The 26,663-nt window shown below is 35.9% G+C and overlaps 1 protein-coding gene across 1 annotated transcript; it reads left to right on the top strand.

Annotated features, from left to right (window-relative positions):
• Positions 1 to 914: 914 nt before the first annotated feature.
• fa2h (fatty acid 2-hydroxylase) lies at positions 915 to 25,932 on the top strand. The gene is made up of 7 exons (XM_059535722.1): positions 915 to 1,316; positions 16,995 to 17,087; positions 19,704 to 19,846; positions 20,011 to 20,111; positions 20,826 to 20,998; positions 21,099 to 21,351; positions 24,273 to 25,932. Exons 1-7 carry the CDS (start codon positions 1,023 to 1,025, stop codon positions 24,338 to 24,340), a joined length of 1,125 nt encoding a protein of 374 aa, XP_059391705.1. The 5' UTR covers positions 915 to 1,022; the 3' UTR covers positions 24,341 to 25,932.
• The last annotated feature ends 731 nt before the right edge of the window (positions 25,933 to 26,663 follow it).

Here is a 26,663-nt window from a genome sequence, read left to right as displayed (position 1 = left end):
TATACTGGCCTCAACACTGGAAAAATGAAATGGACATTAAAAGTATAGTGAGGAAATTCCTTATTATTATTATTATTATTATTAATTTAATGTTTTTATTGTGCACTTATTGATGGTAAAACTAGGTTATAAAAGACTTTAGAGTAGGCTATTCATTCTACTTTTTTACGTCTAAGCAGCAGTGTGACTAAACCAACTTTCATTAATCAATCACTGTTTTTTTAATGTTAGTACTTATTTCTGTCTGTTCAACTAATATGTGCGCATGTGACGTCACAGCGCCTTAAAAAATTCGTACGTTGCGCGCGCGAGTATATAAACAATCATATTTAAAATACATTCAGTCTCAATTATATTCCACATTACGTGTGTATAAAGTACAGCGATTTAGAAATCTAATTATAAAACTGCCCTGCTATTTAAAACATCCAGTATGGGAAACCAACAGCGTTTATTTATTTATTTATTTTTTGTCAAAGGCGGTTTATCTGTGTCTCAAGTTAAATTAAAACCTAATCTGATTTAAAACCTAAATTAAACCCTAAAACTTGATCGAGTCACGTCTCAGTGCCATAAAACGCTATAGACAGCCTGTTTGAGTCGCGCCCTGCGTGTAAACACAACGTTTTTATACAGTCTATGGTTATGACACCAACAACGCCCACAAGGAGGAAGTACACTGAGCAAGTATCGATAGTTTACGTGACGAGTTAGCTTTTGGTATAGTGTATTTTTTTATTATTATTTTATTATAATTATTATTTTTATTTTTAGAAAATGTGTGACAAACACAGCTAGTTCATCGTTTTGCCGCTATTGCGCTTGGCACGCGCAACAGGTGCATGGATCAGCAGTGACTGCGTCATGAATTATTCATGAGATGCGTAATGAGCAGCTGGGTATGGACTCTGCTCGGACTCGAAGTCGAAAGTCAGTAGTTGTAGTCCACGAGCACTGGAGAAAGTCAGTGGGGGTCCCACCTGCATGCCTACCGTTCTTTATCGTCTTGTGGACTCCCCTAAATGAAAAATAAAATGTCACCTTCGGTGTCCCCTCGCTTTTTTTCCGAAAAGGAGGTAGCCAAACATTGCACCAAGGAATCGTGCTGGGTGTTGTTAGGGACGCGCGTCTACGATGTGACCGGGTTCCTCCGGATGCACCCGGGCGGAGAGGCGCTCATCCTCCGACGCTCTGGCAGGGACATCAGAGCCGAGATCGAAGGACCCCCACACCGGCACTCGAAGAACGCCCGGCGCTGGATGGAGCAGTACTACATCGGTGAACTCGACAGAGACAGCACAGCTGAAGATACGGGGGTGAGTTCCGAAATAGCAACAGAAAGTCACTCAAGTAAACACGCGCACGATTTTGAGGAAGTTTAACTATAACAGAGGTCATGTCTTAATATGTCAATCTTTGGTTCAGGAACTAGGCTACATTACATGAAGCAAACAGAGCCAGAAAGGGACTTGAGGAGGAAGTTTAGTGCGTAAAGATTCTTAATAGTCAGAACGGATTCGAATTGATTTAAACTGTCATCTGAGTCGGATCTTTTTAATAAATCTGTGGAGTTCGTTCACGATTCAAAGTGAATCGGTCCAAGCGGTTCTCCACTCACCGATTCACTGTTTCGAGAAATAAAACATACTGTACATATGTTTACGACTTAAGTGCATGCTCGATTTATTGTTTATTATTAAAACATGAAAAAACGTTTTGCCTTGTCTGTATGACAGAAATTAAATTTATTAGGCTATTATGCAATAAATGTAAATTTTTAAATGACTGAACAAACTAAACTGGGACTCATAAAATTACAATAAACTTTAATATTGTCATATTTGAAAAGCCAAATAGAAGCAATATATGCTATATACTTTTTTGTATGCATGTTTAAGAACAAAAGACATGCTACGCCGTTATGTCAACGGTGATGACGCAATTATCGACAGGTTTATTTTTTAAATTAAGTCGGTTTTTATGATTTTATATATATATATATAAAAAAATTAACCATTGAACATTTTTATTATTCGTTTTTTTAACCGACGTAATATTTGAAAAACCTTTTGATAAGAAACGCCTAGATTATTCTTGTGATATGTGTGCGTCGTGTAAGCAGGTAGATATTCCTCTGAGGGCTCTTATTAGATAAACAAGCCTTCTGCGCTTGCCTCTCCTCTCTCACTCCCCAAGGAACAAGCGGGGTGAAGGACCAGGTATCTCCAGCTTTATGTATTATTTTCATTTTATTGTTAGTTTTATACATATCTAGTCATATAAACAAAACTGTTAGTTATTGACAGGATTTTTTTGCCATTAAGCCTGTAATAAACCTCTTGATATGAGGCATGTACTGGCTACAAGCTCAAAGTGCAGAAGAAGGGTGGATATTTTAGAATGTAGAAGGTGTAAGAGTGTGTGTGTGTGTGTGTGTGTGTGTGTGTGTGTGTGTGTGTGTGAGAGAGAGAGAGAGACAATCAAACCGGTCTGTCTTGTCTAAGCAGTGGCATAAACTCTAGCATGACCCACAACAAAATAGCTAAGCTGGAAAGTTTCCACGCCACTTCAGGTTTCACAGAGTACTGCCAGCATTCACATGAAAGGGTTCACGTGAAGTATCATTGCAATTAATGGTCACTCCATAATTTAATATTAGTTACTGAATGAAACCAAGCTTCACTCATTTGCTGGTATCTTGTACTATTTCAACTATACATGTGTATAAAATAAGGGAGTGTTAAAAGTGTTTTGGACAAATTGTGTCCTATTGTGTCCTGTATCCAAACTGTGGCCTATATTTGATGCTGAGTTTAACTTTGAGGCTTTGAGTCACCTGTCCTGAATGTTAAAGTCGGTTCTCAGCAGCTTGCAGTGTAAACAGTCTGATCCTTCTAAAAGTGTGAGAACTTGAATCCCCACCACTCAACAGAAGGGCTTGGCCTGAGACATTGCTAATCTATGTTTCCACATAGTTTCACAAACACATTTTAACACCCTCAGGTTATAAATACTGCTAGTACAAAGTATTTTATTATTTTTTGTAGTGAGTCCTAGTGATTTAAAAATCAATGAAGTTAGAGCCAATTATTGAGTTACTAATGGTAAAGTATATATTATATATTTACTAATGGTAAAGTATATATTATGTAATAGTATGTATTTATTTATTAGTAATATTATTAGGGATGGGATGGTATGAAAATTTAATATCACGATTATAGTGACTAAAATTATCACGATTATCAATATTATCACGGTTTTGTTGAAACAAGATGAAAGTGTTCAAAAATAGTTGATGCTCACACTGAAAACATTTCAGCAAGTTTTATATTTAATAATCAACAAACAACTAATAAAAAAAGCAACTCTATGCACTTAATTTAAAGAAAGATTAAATTCTGTGGCATTTCCTTCCTTACAATGAAAAGTGTAGAAGCATAGAAAAGTCACTGACTTTCGCCATTTCTTCTCGAAAAAAAACAAAAAAACATTGTGCGCTGCGCTTGCATCAGACTGTTGCTGGCTGGACATGATTTAATAGTGAGTTATTAAAACCGCGATAATCAAACACGGTTTTAATGATAATTCATTTTTAAACGATATTACCAACCTTCAGCACATTTTATCACGGTTATCAATAAAACCGGTTATCGTCCCATCCCTAAATATTATATTATAATTATAATTATTTTTTGTTTGTTGATTGAAAGATTGAAAGTGTAATTGTCTCATGGGATTATCTATCTAGGCAATTAGCTATTTTTTAGACCTTTGATATCTGATATCAGATGTATGTCAAACAAATTTAATTTGGATGTCATACAAATTTAAATGTAAAATTCCTATTACTGGTAGTTATTGAGTAACCAGTGGCAAGCATTTTTCTTTCACTGCTTTTATTTCAATGCAAAATATTAGCAAATGGAAGGAAATTTTAAAAGCAAGGAATTTCTAATCTTAAGATCTTTTTTTTTTTTTTTTTTTTTTATCTTTTTTAGATTTTTTTTTTTTAACAGAAAAACTGTTTTCAACAATAATAATTATCAGAAATGTTTCTTGATCAGGAAATCAGTATATTAGAAGGATTTCTGAAGGATCATGTGCCACTGAAGTCTGGATTAATGATGCTGAAAATTCAGCTTTGCATCACAGGAATAAAAAATATTTTTAAATATATCCAAAAATGAATGGTTATTTTAAATTGTAATAATATTTCACAATATTACCGTTTTTACTGTGATTTTGTTTAAATAAATGCAGCCTTGATAAGACTTAAAAAAAACATAAAAAAGAAAGCCCTACGAATTTCCGCCTCACGTTTGATTGATTTTCATGATCGAGTATTATAAATGTTAAAGATTTATCAGAGAGAAGATAGCCCTAAACCAGCTCGATCTTCAAAAGTTCAGTAAAATTCGATCACGCTTATCATTTTTTAAATTGCTTCTTTTTTTATGACACTCATTTTCAAAACAAGCTCCTCCTTCAGATCTTGAGCCCATTGATTGCTGTTTTTTCCCACTAAGAACCAACAGTGATTCATGATATTAGTCACATATTCCTATTTAATTCTGAAAAACTGGCTAGACTTGAAAGCATTCATAGTATTAATGCATATGACATTGAAAGGACAAACTTAAAAGGCCTTAGTCAGGCAGCAACACAAACATCCATGAAATCTGTTGGGAGATGTCTGTCTCTCTTTCTAATTGATTGCTCGTGTAATCAGCTGGACCTGATGACTGGGTGTAGGTGCAGGGGCTGTAGTCCATTTGCTCATATCTACTGAGGTTATGACGAGGCGATGACCTTTTATGGGTGTGCTGCCAGTGATGTAATGACAAAATGGTATCAGGCGGTTCCACTTCTTGAACAAGCATGAATTTGAATGAGGAGAATGAGATAAATGGATAAGTGCAGTGATGCATAAATGTGTAGGTAAATAGTTGTTAGGGTTCTGGATATATTGATTGTACTTTGAAACAACTGGCCTTGTGACTGTTAGTTACCTTGTAACTGGTAAGATCGTAATGATCACTATTATAAAGCAAGGCATCACTTCAGCTCATAACTCTGTACAGAGACGAAAGGACAAAGGCTTCTTTAGCACGCTTGTGTACATCACTCAGACGTTTTTCCCGGCACGTATGGTGTAAGCTCAAATAGCGCCCACATTCCCTCTTCCAAATGCTCTGACACATTCACATTTGAATTTATGACTTACGGTTGGGTTATTGGGTTTATCTTAAACTTCAGGTTTATTTTCTATTCCATTTACAGAGATATTACACTGTATAGGGCTAAAAGATATAAGAAATTTCATTGTCTTCATTTTAAATAATTTTTTACTGGTTCAGATTCTTAATTCTGAACCAAAATTATGTTGTATTTCTTCATACTTGTGCTATTACTTATATTTATGCTATTTTATATATTGTTTTCACAATTTTTCATCGAAATGATTTGCTTTTAGGAATTTTCCGATACAAATTAGGCCATAATTATGGCTGATAACTGATAAATTACAGATATTTTGATATTATAGGCCTACTATTTTGTCTAAATAAATTACAATTGGAATACTACAATCCATTATTATAAATGTTAAACAAATTTAGGCACATCATTATACTGTACAGTGTGAAAAGTGCATATTCATTTTGAGATTAGCGAAAGATAACATTTAATAACAGTTTATTATTTTTTTCTAAGACTAAATAAGTGTTAGAGAACGGAAAAAGGTTGTAAAATGTAAATGTGCATGCTGATTAATTTTATGATACAGAATAAAATGCATCTAATATTGGCTGATAACTATTATGGTACCAATATGTACCAATTCAGCTGATGTCAGGGCTTCTTTTGTTTCAATCAGCCACCCGCTGTATTTTCCACAGCTAGTTTTCCTTGGTGATTGACTGCAAACTCTGGCCTGAAATTGTTCAATTTAATGTTTTACACAAAAATATGTCTCAGTAGAAAAGTAAATTGGCTTGATATAATAGAAGTAAAATTTTAGGCTGTAGTTGTTCCAAATCCATTTGAAACCTTTGATGAACATCTCACCAAGTCAGAGTGAACTGGTTTAGTTGCATGTTCATTTTTGAGAAGACGTACAAGGCAGAGGCATGGATCTCTGGAATGCTTCATTTTTCTGAGGAATTCTAATTTTCCTTCAATAGCCTTTTTGTTTTCCATGGCTTCAGCCACAAAGCAGCATGCCATCCTTCACCAAGGGCCATCTTGGTTGTGAATGCTCATTACAGTGAAATTCACTGAAATTCCTTTCATAATATTTTCTTGTGGTTGTGATAGAACTTCCTATTGGATCAGTATAGTTCATACTATAATCCAGGTATGCCTATAACCACAAGACTGTAGGATGAACCGGTATCCTCTGGTGTGGGAAGTGTTTACTGCCGGCTGCTATGCCAACAGGGATGGCCTCAGTACTTAGTTGGTCTAGTGTCATCAAACATATTCTCCTTATAACCCTCCATTCTCTTTCCCCAAGGAGGCTGTGTCAGACTGGCGAATTACACCTTGGGAATGCAAGACATTTGGGAGCCGGAGGTCCAATTGTAGGAGGTGCTTAGAAGTTCTCACTGATAGATTATAACTTGGGTCACTGATAGATTACATGCAGATGGTTCGGTCACAATTGGTCCCTAAGGTAACTGAGGTTTGGTTGCTCATTAATTGCATCAAGCCACCAGACAGTCCCCAGGAGAGGAGCATGCTGGGTACAAGACTCATAATCTTGGTGTCACCAGGAGACACTTGTTTCCATGGCTCTGGGTGGAACCCTGGGACCCAGAAAAGCTGTCAACGTAGCAAAACGCATAATATGGCCAAGGTTGGTTTTAAATGACTTCTAGAGACCGACAAATTCTTTGTCATTAAGTTGAGTTACAGTAAAAGAGGGGAATCGTTGTTGAAATGTACTCTGACTACGTTCACACTGTCCGTCTTTGGGATTGACAACTGCCTTTTTCTTTTTCAGGTGTGAGTCTCGAAATGTCTCATTCACAACAGTTGTGTTTAAAATACTTTGTATGAATGTGCAACTGGAGTCAAGCCCAGCAACAGTGTCCAAAGTAATTTTACTCTGGTCACTGTATGGTTACCGGGCTTGACTCCCGTTGCACATTCATGCTGACAGGGATGGCCATAAAAAAAATAAAGATGGCGATGTGTCCATAAAACTGAAAGTCTTATCACTTTCTGACACGACAAGAGTCCAATCGAGCTGCGAGTTCATACATGATAACACATAATGTGGTAGATGTGTTTTTGTGTGTCAGAGCGGCTCCCTCTCGTACTGTATGACGTGACAGACGACTGGACGTTGTCCAGTCCTGTTCAGTTCACACAGCGCATGTGTTCTAAGTCCTGAAAATTTTCAGGTGTGAGTTTGGTTACACCCGTAAATAACTGTACTGTGTGTGAACGTAACTGTATTAAGGACTCAAATACATGATTGACAACCGTATTCTGCTGCTGTGTGAACATGGCCTCTTAGACGGTTTCTTGACTGTGTCAAAGTTCACACCGACACTCCCATGAGGCGCACACATGGTTTCGTCCCAACTAATATATCTGCTTATAATTCAATGCATATAGAATCATTGTGCCAACTGAATAAGAGTGATTCATATAAACCCTGCCTGAATTGTGGCTTTGCAAAGAAAAAGGGTGTATTGTTCCAAAGCTGACAGCGTAGAAGTTCAGCAGAGCCAACCTACACGTTTGACATAGGTTTTCTAGAAAAAATTGTTGTTGTATGTACTGTAACATTGTAATATTTGAAGCATATGTCACAATTACCTGTATCTTAATTCATACGATTTGAACGCCATTACTTCTGCTAGATCTCAAAGCTTTAAATCAAATCAATGTGTTATAAAGGTTCTCTAAGATACTAGCCAAGACAAGTTTGACCAGAGAAGGTTACATTTGGAACAATCAGGTGGTGTCATTCTTAGAACTCAAATAAACTTCTGTAGGATCTCATCTTTGGTATTTGAAGGGTATTTGCCTTCAATGTGCTGAAGTTTTTTACAGGTTGAGCCATTAAAGTCTTCAAAAGAGATACAAATGAGGAATGACACATCAAAGTTGGAAAACTGTGTTCAGTGTCATTGATTCTGTAGGATGTGCGTTCCATTCCCTATCTTTTTAATCGCATTTGCTACTCCCTTTATGAAACAACTATTGATTTTTATAGATTTCTTCTTATCTTTTACGATACCTGCATTATACAATTGTTCGCTGTAGAGAACATGAAGCTGAGATGCTCCTCTTTAATGAAGAAGCTAAACCTTGTTTGTCTGCTTGGAGAATATTTGGTTAGGTTGAGTATTAAACTTTAAACTACAGGCATGCAGACATGTCACTAAACCACATTTATAGTAGACATTTGTATCAAAATGTCTAAATTGTTGATAGTCTGATATTATAGCAAAAGTGAATGAACACATTTGTGTATTATCAATATCAATGTGATATTAACCGATTGAATTAGAACAATGGCATTTTAGTAAGTATTTCTCAATTAAGTGAAACGATTTTAAAGATTTTCAAAGTAGTTATTTTATTATATATTTTAAACTAATATTTATAACTAATTGCAGTAAAATAGATAGAAAATAAGGTAAACGGGCATATTTTTTTCCTGGTTTCTAAGTACTACCAATAATGTAGAAAAGATTGGTATTGTTGTACATTTTTATTTGTTTAACTTTTTTTATCAATTGACTTTGTACCAAAGCTACAGCTCCAATGCAGACATTGGAGAAATGAATCCGTGAACTTCAGTCATGCTAATCCTGTTGCATGGATTTCTAATCTTCTTGATGATGCTCTTCCTGGATTGAAGGTCTTTACATGTGAGAAGCTCTTGATCGATGAACTCCGTACAATAGGACATGTTCATGTGTGCAGACCTGCAAATGAAGAAAACTTTGCACCCTTGTTTGAAGGGAGGAACCCTAAAAGTGTTATTACATGAAGATTTATGGTCTTCTTTTACAAGTGAACAGCCTTCACGTTTTTTTTTTTTTTTTACCCTTTGCACTATGCAGATAAAGAATATTTTTGACTGTCTTGATTTAAAAATCTTGTTTATTCTGTCATAATGAGATGAGAATTGACTGGTTTCCCGACTATATCCCAGACATCTAGCCTAATCTTTCCTATATCTGCCGACTCCAAGATAATGAAGCTGGTCATTGATGTTAAATTTGGCTTGGCCAATGAGAAAATGCTTGGGAGGACTCTCAATATCTGGCCCAGCAGGTTCCACCAGTTCTCTGGGTGATGCAGCTTACCAACCAACAACATCCCTGTTTATGGTGAGAGTAGACTCTCTTAACCCCGCCTACCACTTTAAATTCCAGATCGACAGGTCTGTGATCAGTTTCGGCTTTGGACTGGTTTCTTATGAGCAAAGAAAAGCGGTTAAAAAGCTGATCCTGAATCACATTTGGAACGGAATGAGGCTTGAGAGGAAAGGACAAAGAAAGAAGCATTGATTTGAATGCAAAGTCTACAGATAAATTCAAAACCTTAAAGGATTATTCTGAGTTCAGTACACGTTAAGCTCAGTTAACAGCATTTGTGCCATAATGTTGTTGATAATCACAGAAATGGATTTCCAATTGTCCCTCATTTTTTTTTAAAGTGTGGGTTACAGTGAGACAATTCAAATGGAAGTTAATGGGGCTAATTTGTAAAAGTTAACACAATTTTGATAAAAGACCCTTATAATATAACAGTATAGCCAAAAGATGGCTTTATTTCAAATAATGCTCAAGTTTTAACAGAAGAATGAAATGTTAGTGACTTTAAACAAAACTTCACATTTCTGTTTTGCATTCCTTAAAACTTTGCCCTATTCAATTTCATTGTACCTCACTGTAACCTTAGGTTTTTTTTAATAAAGAACATGAGGGACAAGTCAAAATGTTTTTTTTTTCAACATTATTTTGGATAATGTCCAACTGTGAAGCTTGTTCTTTTACGTATATGGTGCATAATGGTGGTTCATAATCTTAGAACAGTGATGCATTCAGCAACCCTCCCCTCAGCACATTTGCATTAACATGTACTTTTGTTTAGTCATTTACATATGTTGAACAAGAAGCCAGCCTTTTCTACTTATATCACAAGACTTTTCCATGTCTGCCCACTTCGCCAATTGCTTCCATCAACCGTGCTTGACATAAAACCTAAACATCCTCCATGGAGAATAAGAAAAACAAAATAAGAAATAAGAAAACCTGTGTGTTTAGATAGATACGTGGATCTTGAAATTGGATAGGTTTACAAGGGATTTGTCCCTGTGAATTTACATAAGTGTTGCTCTGAATAACACAGGCCAAATGTTTTCCATCTGCCCCAAATCAGTTCCACTTCACATGGCTGATGTTTTCGACAGCTTGGAGTAGTCCATCAGTTGCTTCCTCTTATCAGGATCATTCCGTCCAACTGTGTATCCTGGCACTGATTGGATAATGGTTAATTATTGACTTGAAAGAACCCTTATGGGTCATGTCCTGATCACTGTTAAAACAGGTGAGGTAATGCGGCATAGCTTTTTTTTTAAGCTAGTGTCATTTTTCATTCCAAAGAACCACTGATTTTATCATTCATTTCGACAAACTTCTGGAATGGTGCCTGATGAGGTTGCGTCAAGATTCTTCAGGGTTTCAGTTTGACCTGAAATGAACAAAGGAGTTTTTTTTTCTTTGCAGGTCAACAACCTAAATCAGAGTTGTCTGATCCCGTTCCCGAAAGGCCAATGTCCCACAGAGTTTAGCTCCGGTCTGCCTCAACGAACTTCCTAGTAATTCTGACACCTGAGGCGTGTTTAATTTAGACTGGAGCTAAACTCTGCAGGTCAGTGGCCCTTTAGGAGCAGGATTGGACACTCCTAAATAGACCCAAATGATGTCAGTCAGTGTGAACTTTGACCATAGAACTTTTACTCTACTGGAAACCCCTTCTTGACAAGAACACAGGCTTGGCCAGCCAATGATACTTAAACAAATATCTTGTTGTACATGCATTAGAGAAGCAATCGCTCAGGTGGAACTATCCAAACTAGTATCTATGCTTTTACAAAGATTACCAAACATCCTCTATTGCAGTACCTTTGTTAATGCTAAACTGATTCCAAATGTCTGCAGTTTGAAAACAATAAGGGTGTGTTTTTCCACTAGTTGGTATGTGCCTACATTTGTTCCTACATTTTTATCTGTGGAATGTGGTGGGTTTGAGCAAATTGTGAAGAGCACTGCCTACCGTCACCATCGACTGGGAGAGTTAAGCTTATTAGGGTTTGGCTAGGCGTTGCTGATGGCCTTAGTGCCCTTTCGAGTGTATGTATCCGAGGCTCTCAACCCCCAACCAAACTCTGACCACCACCCATGCACCATTCAACACACTGCCAGCCCTGTTTGGATTGTACCAGCCTGAGCTCTCTTCCTCTGTCCTCCATGCTTTTGTTCTCGCAACTCTTTCTGTATGTATGAGTGTCTCTGTCATTCAGTGTCCCGGACCCTTACTACTCCATAAAGAAGCCTTATTGTTCACCCAGAGGAATTCTTTCAGCCCCCATGACAATCTACTTCACTGGCCTCTTCCTTGCCCTCATCTTACTGACTATATTAGTATTACTGACTATCTTACTGACTATATTACCAAGAAATGTAGCAGGATACTTGCTACTTCCCTGGAATCCAGATGATCTGATGTTCTGGATTAATTGTCTTTAAAATAACTCATGCTCCAAGGTCAGCCAAGCTCCAAAATGTAGGGTTTCCTGACTGCCGCATTGGGATAACCCTGAAAACTTTACACAACTGATTCATGCAATATTATTTACGTCACCGATTTTGAGTCTGCCAGTGCAACTGTCATAACTTTAGTCCAATAGATATTTGCATACCACACCGGAAAATGATACCGCCTAGGTGTAATGACTTATGGCTGTATTTTCATACATTCCACTCTGTTGGTCTTCATGCAGAGTGTCAGTCCTAATCACACAGTGCTTTTGCTGAATGTTAAAAGTAACAACTTCCTATTGGTTCGTTTCCTTCCATCTTTTTTCTTTCATACCAATAAGGACCATGCTATACAACTGTGGTTTCTAGACATAAGCATTCACCATTAAAAAAACCTCTGTAACCACTAGAAAGGATTACTTACCTCATCCAGATTGAATTTATTCTCTTGATGTCCACTGAGAACAACTGAAAAGCCTCTCTTTTGTAAATAAGCCCCTTTTACAAGGTAATACAATAACATGTAGTGTGTTACAGACAAGATCTGTGTTGGGTTGCATTGTGTGTGCTTTTACTGTAAAATATAGGATCATGTACGCTTCATTTGATTGGTTTAACTGTGAAGAAATATAACAAAGGCATAGACCATAAAAATGGAAAGGAAATAGGAAGTGGTTTAGTTTTGATGTCTTTTTTTTTTCTCAATTTCCGTAGCAAGGGTAGTCTTCGTTTATTAGTTTTGTGGAACAGATAACGTGATCTGACTAAATATGTCCCACTGTCTCTTAGAACAACAATACATCTCTTTGACTCTCTGACCTAGTTTAGGTTTTACCAATCTTCTGACTGTGGATTTTTTTTTTCAGGTACATAAACTTAACCACATAACCAAAAACCATATTCACATTAATAGATGCAATCCAACAGTTTAGATTTATGATCTTCATGCTTGTTCTGTGAAATCTGTGAGGTTTAACAGAGATGTTACTGCTTGCTGTTAGGACGAGCCTTTATTGCAAAGTTAAACACAGGAAATACTTTGGGGAAAGTTGTTATATCCAACAGTATGACATGCTAAACCTTAACCTGCTAATCTAGCATGGTTTCAAACAGCATTTTGCTAATTATTGTTCTGATCTCATTTTATTAAAAAAATTTAATTAATTCCACACTACATATGATTAATAAGGCAACGTTTAAAAAAAAATGTCAAACTGTAAAATGTCACACAATTGAAGCTGTCAGTTGTCAGCTGTCTACGGAGAGTCAGAAAGCTCTCGGATTTCATTCATTTGCATTCTAAAGATGAACGAATTAAATCAGGGTGAGTAAATGATGACAGAAAACTAACCTTTTAAGTTCTAGATGTTTTGTGAAATAAAAGTACACGTGTATGTTATGTCAACTACTTTGTTTATTTAGAGTCCAATAGCAACCTTATCCTTGGAAGCAAAGTTTCACAGAATGAGGTTACCATCTAGACATGATCCCTTTGAAAGCTCTTTCCTCCACAGTCCTGTTGAGCTCAAACTATCTTCTGCAGCACAGATCAGAGAACTCTGATAGACCCCCAACCAGCCGCCTGCATCATGGGAAAACTGCATCTTGTTCTAACCCTATTCCGAGTCTGTAACTTTTTGTTTGTAACTAATGTAACTAATTGATCTTACCCTAACTAATCTTTTCTAGTTCCCTTCTAACTTCCTTCCTTCTAACCATGAGATAACTTTGTATTATTTTGCCTTACTTTTAAGGACTTTTGCACTTTACCAAATTGGATCTCACCCTGCTTTTCCTAAGCTTTTGTCTGTAGGCGTCTTGCGTAAGAAGCTGCTAAAGTTGGCTAAATTACCTGCCAAAGTGACCACCACACATGACTGAACCTTCACGCTCATATCTTCCATGCAGTTCTCACTTAAGCAACTTTGTTCACCTCGGCAAAAGGGCAGCACACAATTCGTATCACATGTGCTGGTCGTAATGCAACGCGCGCACACACCCACTTATACAACACTATTTCTGAGCTATAAAGGCAAATGATTTGCTGGCATTCACAGTCAATTTGCAGTGGCTCATTGACCATGAACTTAAAAACATGTATGCTATGGATGCTATGTATACTATACATATTGTTCACTTGAAAGCATGTAATCAAGATGTCAACATGCAAGTACAAGCCAGATTGAATCGTCTGACTTCTGGTTTCTAGTCTGATATGTATTGTGCATAAGGCCTGTCGTGCAGGTTTTCAGCAATTGCAGTGCCCTGATAGTGACAGTATCTATAACGACAACGGTTTGATTCTAGATTGCAATCCCTTGTGTATTATCCTAGGCACTGGTTTTGGAGTTCATTTCTGTGTGTGCGTTTGTGTGAAAATCCTTTCTTCACTGTGTAAAAATTCAAATAAAAATTGATTTGATAGATTTGCATTCTTCAGATCCGTTGATTTTGTGTCACTAACAACCAGTGAATGTTAATTATTAAATTGTTAATTCCCCTTTCCTCTTTTTCGTTTTGGTTTGTGTGTATTTCTAAGCTAATGATTGCCGTGGCTCATTGTAAACAATGAAACACCCCAGCAGTCACGTAAGCATATTGTGTGCTGGGTGTGTCTAGGTGCAATAAATCGAAATGACCACTTTATATGCTGCTGTATTTTTATAAATTGTTGTATGTGCTATTTAAGCTGCAAGTTAAGCATTAAAAAAGTGTGTCACATTGAGTGTGACAACAGCATGGACTGACATGGAGTAAGCTTATTTTATGTTAGTGTCAACATAAGTGCACTCAAAGATGAGTTTGCATGTGTGTTTGATGTTTGGACAAACAGTCATCAGGAATATTTGGTCAGGCTCGTCTGCTTTTAAAAGTTTGTTTGAGCAGTTTTCATAGTTTCTTACAGAATTAAGTTTTTGTCGTGTTGGAAGCCCCCTTCCAGTACACTATTAAAAATTAAAAATAATTGTATGTATATGTGTTTGTCGGTGTATGTAGAAAGATGTATCACAATATAAGCAAAAACCACATTACACTGAAGACTTTAATAATGGCTGCTGAAAATCCAGCTTTGCATTAAAGGAATAAATTATATTTCTAAATAATACAATAGCAAACCGTTATAGTAATAATATTTCACAATTTTACTGTTTATACTGTCTTTGATTAAATAAATGCAACCTTGGTGAGCTTCATGAGGCTTATTTCACCGTTTATTAATCATACATTGTATATTAATTATTGTTCATGTATACTAGTTATAGTAAAGGCCTGTCTCATTACTGTTACTGTTCTAATACAAATATCATTACTTACATTAGCAGAAACGATCACCTGTTATTCACTTGCTGTTAGAACAAGCTGTTTTGCACAATGGAAATACCCACATGACATTTGTATTTACAACATCTCCAGATAAGACTATCAGTAAAATTAGAAAACAAGCACATTAAACGACACCATCACTCCACCAAAGCGCCTGACCCTGTGAAGTCATGTCATTGATGGAGATTCTCCAGACCACAGTTTTTGACACCTGCTTCCACCCTGCATTTTCTGCACTAAAAAGGCCACCTTAATGAAACCCAAGCAATTTTCCCATTCATTGATGGTTTTCATAAGAATAATTAAGCAGAGTGAATTTATATATAATTGCTAAGAGTGCAACTTTCTTACAGGGCAATAATGAATGAATGCAAAAAATAGAGATATTTAGACCTTCATGAATAATGTATGTCTGAATTCGATTGAAATATGTTGTACTGAAATCACATGCAGGTCTGGATACAATTGCGTAAATATTCAATACCATGTGACCTCTGAGTAAGTTTGCACTGTTTTTATCGTAATTACCCTTCGGCCCCTCAGTCACACTCAAACAGCAACATCACAGCCGTTAACCTTTATAACTATAATTTTGTGGCGAGTGTGTGGTGTGGCTTAGGTGTTAGGTTGCCATGGACGTGTGTGTGTGTGCAGGTGTGAAAGGGGGCAGGGTTAATCAACTCTTTAACATTAGAATGGTATGGTGCGACGTGAGACCTGATTAGTATTTTTAATCTGTCCCACCAAACTAGCATTCTGTGAATGGTGTGCTTGAGTGTGTGTGTGTGTGTGTGTGTGTGTGTATGACCCTATGGAGAAATGAGAAGCTCTTCCATCTTGTGGGATGAGGTCCATGACGTAATGTGTGCTGTGATGTGTGTATCATGTGAATAAGGCGTTGTGTACTTTGGCATGATGATGATGAGGGTAGGTGTATGTTTTATCTAAGACGTGAAAAGCTTATTTGTCATATTTATATTCACAGTTATCTGTGCCATGTTGTAATTTTTACTGTTAGACTTGAAACTTATTTACTTTTACATTTTTTTTATTAGTATTAGTTTTCGGAACAACAGCAGATCTGATTCTCATGGGACTTAAAGAATGCTTTTTTTCTTCTATGTCTGCTTGGTTATTTTATTGAAAGTATTTAGTGTTTTGTTTTTGTTAGTATTTATTTGATAGATTTCTGAACGACGGCGGGTCCGACCTAGAAGGGATATTACTATATAATTTTTCAACTTTTACCAGAAATATTTCAAAATGCCACAACTAATATACTTTTTGAACTGAGCATACAATTTAATAATTTATTGACAAATTAAAAAATGGTTTGAATTTCAGTATTTCTCGGTTGTGTAAACCTTGCTTTTCAATAAGAGTAGTTTTGTTACACATTATTAACATTTAAAATTCGACACAGTGATTTTTTTTTCCTAATTAAAATGCTTATGTTATTTATAGTTAATGTGCTGGATGTAATGTCCCCTGGGCAAATTATAATACCTTTTCACAATAATAATAATAATAATAAAGTAATTGTCTTTTTACCTTTTTAAGAAATTAAATTAAAAGTACTTGTAAAAACAAAAACAAATGACTATAAAATTCATATTAGTAAATGTTTACACAAAGCAGGTTTCCTCATGGTGGCTGACATGTTGAGATCACATGACCAGTCAGAAGCTGCTTGCGGCAGCTTGGTATTTTCCTGTTGTCAGACAGGTTCATATCTCATATCAGGCCACGAATATCATATACATTTCCACACAATTCATATCAAATGCCAACACAAATGCAACACGGATGAATCTCACCTCATCAAACATGATCATGAGGATCAGGCTTTTCTGAACTATTCCTATTCTTCTGTTCTAGACTCTGAGACAGAGGAAGAAGATCCCAGAAAGCACCACAGAAGAAGAAGAAACCTCGGCCATCAATAAGTGCAGCAAAGTTGATGAAGAAACGGTAAGCGAAAGTGAAAAACAAACTGGTGTTACAAGCATATTCCTGTTTGAAATGCAAGCTACAATCAGAAAAATGATCAAAACAAACATATAAAAAATGTTTACAAAATGACTTTCATTGTAAGTGCATTTCTGTGCATGATTTTTTTTAAAGGTTAAATAGGTAATTAGTAAGATCAGCTAGTTAATATTTTCCACCATTGTGCTACGTGTCCTGTGTGAATGGCTCGTGGGAAACGCATCTGATCGATGTGTGATGGGCATGGTGCTATACGAATCTAAATATATATTACTTCCTTAAGACATTACCAAAACATAGCCTTACACATTCATAATGACATTCTGTGGTGATCAACAACATGCCACAGATGCATTTACCCAGAGCAGTCATTTAATCAGATCACATTTGTTTGCTTGACATCTGGAAGTGAAGCTTTAGTTCATATGACAGGAAACCGCAAACAGTCATTCCTCTTTTCGCTCGAACCGACAGTCAGACACTAACAGAGCAGGTGACTTTCTGTTGCTCTGTCTTTCTGGTACGGTGAATACCATTTAAGACTCATCTCTTTTAAGACTTCCTTTTTCTTGTGGTTGAATGATGCCACATGCTGAGTAAAGTGAGAATACTTTTGTGCTTCACTTAGAATGAAAAAGCTTGTGTATATATTTCTAGCTCTCTTTTTGTGTGTGAATGTCTGGTGTTCTCTGTCAGAGGCATGCAGATCTTTCACAAGCGTCGATTGTTTGGTTCAAACCCCTTGAATTTGACAGATGGGGTCAATGATTTAGAGAACACTGACCCCGTTAGCAGAACTGGGCTGTTCCATTCGTCACTACTCCTAGTAATAAATATGTGTGTGTGAAGTTGGAGAAGTATTTCCTTATTTACTAGTAATTTAGTAATAAATTCTGGGGGGAAAAGTTTTAGTAATTAAAATAATTAATAAAACATTTTACATACGAGTGTCGGTATGTGAATATTTTTGGTAAATTCTTAATATTAAATTATGAATAATACATTAAGTTACTGTATTTAAATATGTCCAGGCATGTGTGAAATTGGAGACGTATTTCCTTATTTACCAGTATATTAGTGGTTCTGGGGGGGGGGGGTTTGATAATTAAGGAAAAATAAATAATTAAACATAACAATTTTTTTTTAAATATTTTTATATATGGGATGTTAGTATGAAGTTAATATTGATATGACAATTTATATTTTTATTATAAAGTTCATATATAAAATACATTTAAGTATATAATAATTAATACATTAATTCTTATTATGATATTTATTAAAAAAGTTTGTGTGTGTGAATAGATAGATAGATAGACAGATATAAAATAAAAAATATATAATTAATACATTAATTCTTATGATGATATTTTATTAAAAAAAAATATATAAACAATTACCTTTTTTATTTTGATCTTACAGTAAAAATATGTCCCACTCTGACTTTTCATTTATTGTTCTTCCTCCGTCGTTGTTCAGGCCAACACATAACCAGTGCATCAGGCCTAGGCATAACAACCAGCAGTATAATTAATGCCGTAATGAAACTTGTAAGTCAGATAGGCTGGGCAACCAGTCCAGACCAGATTTCTGGGTTCATTATAGCAGGAATGTGGTCTCGGCACCGGTTTATTGCCGCACTCTCATTCATTCCAGCGTTGCTGTAAAGTATAAGCCGTTAATTCGTTCTAACATGTCCTCCTATTGATATGACAGTCATTTCCTAGAATTAAACCTGAATACATTGTTCTGTCCTCCTCCTTGTTCCAAAAAACAAATAAAGTGGGTGGTTATGGTTAAGTTGTTCTTGGTATTCTGTCATGGAATATTAAATGTAAATAACATTATCAGACAATAACAAAATAACAAATCAGAGCGATGATCAAGCCTTTTTTTTAAAAAATGTAAATTTTTTTTGAACTGGGCCCTAGATAATGTTACTGAATTGCAATGACCTTTTGTACTTTGCTAGTCACTCACCCATCATGGTCCTACAAAGTGACTCTGAAGAGGTGTCAGTATGTACATGATAACCGAAATGTCAGTCTACTGTTTCATAAATTACACACACAGAACCATGCATATATAGACTTCAGGTTCAGGTCACCCTTGAGTTCAAGGCCTCTGCTTGCTTAGAGTTGCAGCTCCATATAGGTCCTGGGACACGCCCACCTACTGTGCTTTATACTGTTATAATGACCCCTAGTGGTGGACATAGGAAAAGCATCTGGTCAAAGTTAGCATGTAAACAATGACCTGTAAAATGATTCAGCAAACTAACATCACTGATCGCCAACATTCCTGCTGCGCAGTACTTCCTGAACTCTGAAAATGAACAAGATATTTAATATGGTAGCAATAAAGGGTTGAGTAAGTTAACGCACATGAAGTTAATAATTCGATGGAAAACTTCAATGAAATTAAACTTTGCCTTGGCAACTGAAATTAATAAGAGGAAGTACTAATATGACTAAAACCAGAACTGAAATAAAAATAAAGCTAAATAGAAATACAAAACAAAAGCGCATAACACAATTGTTTTAATAGTATATAAATAATATTAGGATAACACTGTTATCAAATGTATTGTGCGTACAGGATCTGGTAGACTGGCGGAAGCCACTGGCCTGGCAGGTCGGATATCTTGGAGAGAAATATGACACGTGGGTCCATCAGCCTGTGGACAGACCGATCAGGCTGTTCGAGAATGACTTTTTCGAGGCCAATACAAAGACCTCATGGTAAGGGAAATCACATTACAGGATTGAGCATCTCTGGCTGCTTGTGTTCGTTTAGTTAAGTTTAGTTAAACATTGTACACTAGTTGTAATATGCGATAGGATTTGTTATGTTATATGTGAATTGTGGTTACTTAACAGATACTTGAACTTGTGTGTGTTTGCAGGTACATGGTGCCGATTGTATGGATGCCTTTGGTGATCTTTCTGAGCTGGTACTGCTACACGTTATTGGCACAAGAGAGGACAAGACTGTTTATTACATCAGGTGTGTGTAAAGTGTGTTTTGAAACATTCTGAGTTACCTAAAATCCACTTAAGTATTATTTTAGTTTTTTTTTAGTTTTTATAAACCATTATTTTAATTTATATTAAAATATGTGACCCTGGACCACCAAACCAGTCTTAAGTCAATGTAAAAAACACATTGTATGGGTCAAAATGATCAATTTTTCTTTTATGCCAAAAATCAAAAATTCCCAGGGAACACGTATGTTATTAGTCTGAATGCACTGTAAGTCACTTTGGATAAAAGTGTCTGCTAAATGCATACATTTATTTAAATGTATTTATTTATTTAATTTAAATCCTAAGGATATTAAGTAAAAATCATGTACCATGAACATATTTTGTAAGTTTCCTCCTTTAAATTTATTGAAATAGAATTTTTGATTAGTAATCTGCATTGCTAAGAATTCATCTGGCCAACTTTTAAAGGAGATTTTCTTAATATTTAGATTTTTTTTAGCTCCCTCAGATTCCAGATTTTCAAATATTGTCCTATCCTAACAAACGGTGGAAAGCTTATCAGCTTTCAGATGATGTATAAATCTCAGTCGAAAAATGTACTCTTATGACCGTTTTTGTGGTCCAGGGTCACATAATTACTTTTACTCCTTTACTAACTTAAAGATCCCTTCAAGTAGGTAAACGATCTTCTTCGTGAAGGATTATTTATTTATTTTACACTTTTACTTTCTAGACTACTCCATTCTGGTCCACAAGTACAGCTTTCCGTTCATCTTCATGTTCGGCATGTTCCTGTGGTCGTTCATCGAGTACTGCATCCATCGCTTCGTCTTCCACATGCGCCCGCCCGCCCACAATTATTACCTCATCATGCTGCACTTCCTGTTGCACGGTCAGCACCACAAGGTGTGTGGTTTTGTTCAATTAATGAGATTCATTAATCATTCATTGAGTAGATGAGTTTAGATAATGAAGCTCAACCTAACGGTCTTTTCTTACCTGTCAGTCTCCGTTTGACGGCTCTCGTCTGGTGTTTCCTCCGAGTCTGGCCGCCATCGTCGTTGGCGCTTTTTACCTGATACTCAGGCAGATGTTGCCTGAGGGTCTGGGAACCTCCCTGTTCGTGGGGGGTCTGTGTGGATACGTGGTCTATGACATGATCCACTACTACCTGCACTACGGCTCGCCACATAAGGGCTCCTACTTGTACGGGCTGAAAGCGTACCACGTCAAACACCACTTTGAACACCAAAGAGCAGGTGAGGACATTAGATTTGAGATGGCAGGCATTAGAGCATCTCTCTACACAAATGAGCTTAAGACCAGTGCCAAGTTAGGTGAATAAAAATGTTCACTGTAAATTAGATATACATTTTCAGTAATAATAATAATAATAGTGATTTACTCATGTATATGTATATGTATATATATTTATGTATATATATATATATATATATATATATATATATATATATTTATGTATATATATATATATATATATATATATATATATATATATATATATATATATATATATATATATATATATATATATATATATAAAAACATGTTTATTTAATATTTTATGCTACCCAAGTTTGGAGAGTAAATTACATGTCTAAAAAGAGAGAATGTCCCTAATAGTCTATATGTAAAGACAGTATTTGAAAACCTATACAAATAGAAAAACAATAATAATAAAAAATTGTATTGCATGCTGCTAGTTACTCACTTATATGTATGTGTGTGTATAAGTTTTAAAAATTATATGATGGATAGATTAAATATTAGATTAAATATAGATTAAATATTACCAATTTAATTAATAATAAAAATGTATTAATTATAATATTGTTACTATTAAATATAATGTATTGCAATAATTTAAATGTATTATAAATTGTGTGTATGTATGTGTATATACAGTGAGGAAAATAAGTATTTGAACACCCTGCAATTTTGCAAGTTCTCCCACTTGGAAATCATGGAGGGGTCTGAAATTGTCATCGTAGGTGCATGTCCACTGTGAGAGACATAATCCAAAAAAAATCCAGAAATCACAATGTATGATATTTTTTTAAACTATTTATTTGTATGATACAGCTGCAAATAAGTATTTGAACACCTGTCTATCAGCTAGAATTCTGACCCTCAAAGACATGTTAGTCTCCCTTTAAAATGTCCACCTCCACTCCATTTATTATCCTAAATTAGATGCATCTGTTTGAGGTCGTTAGCTGCATAAAGAAACCTGACCACCCCATACAATCAGTAAGAATCCAACTACTAACATGGCCAAGACCAAAGAGCTGTCCAAAGACACTAGATACAAAATTGTACACCTCCACAAGGCTGGAAAGGGCTAAGGGAAATTGCCAAGCAGCTCGGTGAAAAAAGGTCCACTGTTGGAGAAATCATTAGAGAATGGAAGAAGCTAAACATCTCCCTGGGACTGGGGCTCCATGCAAGATCTCACCTCGTGGGGTCTCAATGATCCTAAGAAAAATGAAAAATCAGCCCAGAGCTACACGGGAGGAGCTGGTCAATGACCTGAAAAGAGCTGGGACCACCGTTTCCAAGGTTACTGTTGGTAATACACGAAGACGTCATGGTTTGAACTCATGCATGGCACGGAAGGTTCCCCTGCTTAAACCAGCACATGTCCAGGCCCGTCTTAAGTTTGCCAATGACCATTAGGATGATCCAGAGGAGTCATGGGAGAAAGTCATGTGGTCAGATGAGACCAAAATAGAACTTTTTGGTCTTAATTCCACTTAACGTGTTTGGAGGAAGAAGAATGATGAGTACCATCCCAAGAACACCATCCCTACTGTGAAGCATGGGGGTGGTACCATCATGCTTTGGGGGTGTTTTTCTGCACATGGGACAGGGCGACTGCACTGTATTAAGGAGAGGATGACCGAGGCCACGTATTGCGAGATTTTGGGGAACAACCTCCTTCCCTCAGTTAGAGCATTGAAGATGGGTCGAGGCTGGGTCTTCCAACATGACAATGACCCGAAGCACACAGCCAGGATAACCTAGGAGTGGCTCTGGAAGAAGCGTATTAAGGTTGTGGTGTGGCCTAGCCAGTCTCCAGACCTAAACCCAATAAAGAATCTTTGGAGCGAATTCAAACTCTGTGTTTCTCAGCGACAGGCCAGAAACCTGACTGATCTAGAGAAGATCTGTGTGGAGGAGTGGGCCAAAATCCCTTCCGCAGTGTGTGCAAACCTGGTGAAAAGCTACAGGAAACGTTTGACCTCTGTAATTGCAAACAAAGGCTACTGTAACAAATATTAACATTGATTTTCTCAGGTGTTCAAATACTTATTTTCAGCTATATCATACAAATAAATAGTTAAAAAATCATACATTGTGATTTCTGATTTTTTTTTAGATTATGTCTCTCACAGTGGACATGCACCTACGATGACAATTTCAGACCCCTCCATGATTTCCAAGTGGGAGAATTAGCAAAATAGCAATGTGTTCAAATACTTATTTTCCTCACTGTATATGATGTATAAATTATACAGTACAATATAAAATAATAGTAAAATATTATTAATTATTTTTTTTATTATGAAATATTATTAATTGATATTGTATTCTTATAAATTTTGTGTGTGTGTGATGTATAAATTATATAGTACAATAAAAAAAACATATAATGTAAATATTAAATTAATATTAATAATTAAATGAACGATAAAATACTGTTAATATCAAATATAACTATTAATTGAAATAATAATTTTGTAAGTGTATTATTAATTGTGTGTGTGTGTGTGTGTATATATATATATATATATATATATATATATATATATATATATATATATATAAGCACTTTATATAGTACAATATAAAATTAAAAAAAATATAAAATGAAGTAAAAAGTATTAATATTGTTAATATTAAATATAATATTATTAATTGAAATAATTTTGAAAGTGTATTATAAATGGTGTGTGTTCATGTGCATTTAAGTCTTCAGGGCTATGGCATTAAAAAGATTTATGTTTTATGATTTATGTCCATATCGTTTAATATTAAAATAAATATTAAATGTTTTAAAATATTTAATAGTATTCAATGAATACATTTAACCTGTTGTTTGCATTGTTTTTGTTTTCTCCTTTTTAAAACCTCCTGTATTTTTTTTTCTTTTTTCCAGGTTTTGGCATCACCACCACATTCTGGGACTACCCCTTCAACACAGTCATCCCCGAGCAGACGTTTTAGAAGAGCTTTTTTTGCCACAATGACCAAATCAAAATCTCCTAAACAAACTCCCATAAGCCTCCCTCTTCCCCACTCTCCCTTTATCACTGTGTTAGGTTCAGTGTCTTACCCTGCTGCTGCTGCTACCAGCTATTAGTCTTAGGTTCACCATTATCATCATCATAGTCATCAATTATTTAGAGAAGGGGGAGTGCCTGAAACAAACAGAATCACAGAATGTCAAGCTATATAAATATTTATATACTATGTGTGAATGTACTGACAATTCAGAACGTTGGATGAAATCTGTAAATGTCTTTTATTAGAGGCACAAGAATATCGAACTCAATTTTTGCCCATCCATGTAAAGTAAACAGATGTATAGACAGGGAACCGGTAAGTGTGGGACGGTGTGTGAAGGTGCGAGTGGACATGATTACTTAGTTGTAGTGTTAAGAAGCTGAAGGCTAGCAGAAGGAGGTCTTTCGGTGGCCAAGTGCGTCATTGCCTTTAAGGGAAACTCAGGAAAGTCTCAGATGCTTTAATTCTTCTCAGTGTTGATGCTGCGTCCGCTTACGGATCATCGCTTTCTTCCCCCAGCTGTCAATCAGAATGTTGCTCCGCCCTTATTGTGACATCACACCCGTTTCATTCTGCTCAGGTGATCTCCCTTTTCTTTCTCATCTCACCCACTTGTTTTTTTGCCAATCGACATTCTAATATTTGGATCTGGAGGACGTCACAAGTAGCTGCTCCTCGAGTAATATGTTACATATCCAGTGAGATATTAAGTTATTGAGGATTGAAGCTAGCTTTTGGTTTGAGCTTATGGTGAGGGCGTGAAGCGGGGTGTACGGGCCTCTCCTGCTGGTGAGGGTTGCCATTATTAATGTAGATCCAGCCGGCACAACCCTTCCATCTGGTGTGACGATCTGTTGCATCTGACCAGGCGTCAGGAGAGCGAGAACATCCTCGGCTGATCTCTCACCCGTTCATATGGCAGATCTGTTCACTTGTATTGTTTCCTGCTCGTTTCAGCCCTTGTCTTTGTCTTGAGTCAATGGTTCAATGATGTTGGAAATATCCTAGAAAAGCTGTGACCACATGTAACTCTGCTTTTCACAGTCATTTTGAGCATAATTAATGTTTCAGATGAATAAATATATATATGATATTTAAGTAAAAATGATCCTGATGTGCCTTAGGGGCATAGCCTACCTTTCTGCTCTTTCCGAACCAATTGGTTGGTTGTTTTCCGCCAAAGACATGGAAGGACATTTGAATAGAGCTTTTCTTCATACCGTGATTCTGCTGGCACAACGAAACTAATAAAATGCAATGGATGTTGTAATGATTTTTGATTCTTTTGTAACTGTGACACCATCCTGGACAGATCCTGTGTCATAGGAGAACGCTTTCAGTTGAGGCAAGTCAACAGAACAATATATTTATCTGTTTACTTGTAATCACATTGAGAGCTTTTAATTCAGATACAATGTTCAGCTGTAGATGCCTCTAATAAATCTGTTTACTACTATGTATTTTTATTTTGAAATTTTAAATTTCTATGCAAATGCAATTGTATTTGTAAATAAACTGTATATTTCTGAGGACATCTTGTGGTGTTTTTACTTTGAAAAAGAGAGCGTGAAAGACTGTACACTGCCATTCAAAAGTCTGACGATTTTGAAAGAAGTCTCTTATGCTCACCAAGAATGCATTTACAATGCAAGTACAGTAAAAACAGTAATATTGTGAATTTAACACTTTTCTTTTTTTTTTCTTTTCTTTTTTTTTTTTACTTATATTTAAAAATGTTATTTCTGTGATGCAAAGCTGAAAATTCAGCATCATTACTCCGGTTGTCACTGTCACATGATTCACAAATCATATGCTGATTTGCTGATCAAGAAGATTTACTTATGAATGCTGCATAATATTATATATTTTTTTAAAACGCATTTGATTTTTTTTTTTATAAATACAAATGTTTTTACTGTAATTTTTCCCATGCTAATCGAAAATGCATTTTTTTTTAATGAAATTTTACTGACCCCAAACGTTTGAACAATACACTAAATAAAATTATAAATGCAACACTTTTGTTTTTGCCCCCAATTTTGCCACACCTGTGAGGTGGATAGATTATCTCGGCAAAGGAGAAGTGCTCACTAACACAGATTTAGACAGATTTGCGAACAATATTTGAGAGAAATAGGCCTTTTACATAAAAAACATCTTAAATTTTTGAGTTCAGATCTAATGAAAATGGGGGAAAAAAGTGTTGCTTTCATAATTTTGTTCAGTGTATTATTTATATAAGCAATACACACAGTTTATGTAC

Source organism: Carassius carassius, chromosome 43, assembly GCF_963082965.1.
Source record: "Carassius carassius chromosome 43, fCarCar2.1, whole genome shotgun sequence".
In the NCBI taxonomy this organism is placed as follows: Eukaryota; Metazoa; Chordata; class Actinopteri; order Cypriniformes; family Cyprinidae; genus Carassius; species Carassius carassius.
The sequence above is the reverse complement of the archived record's forward strand: the minus strand, read 5'-3'. Positions and strand labels throughout refer to the sequence as shown.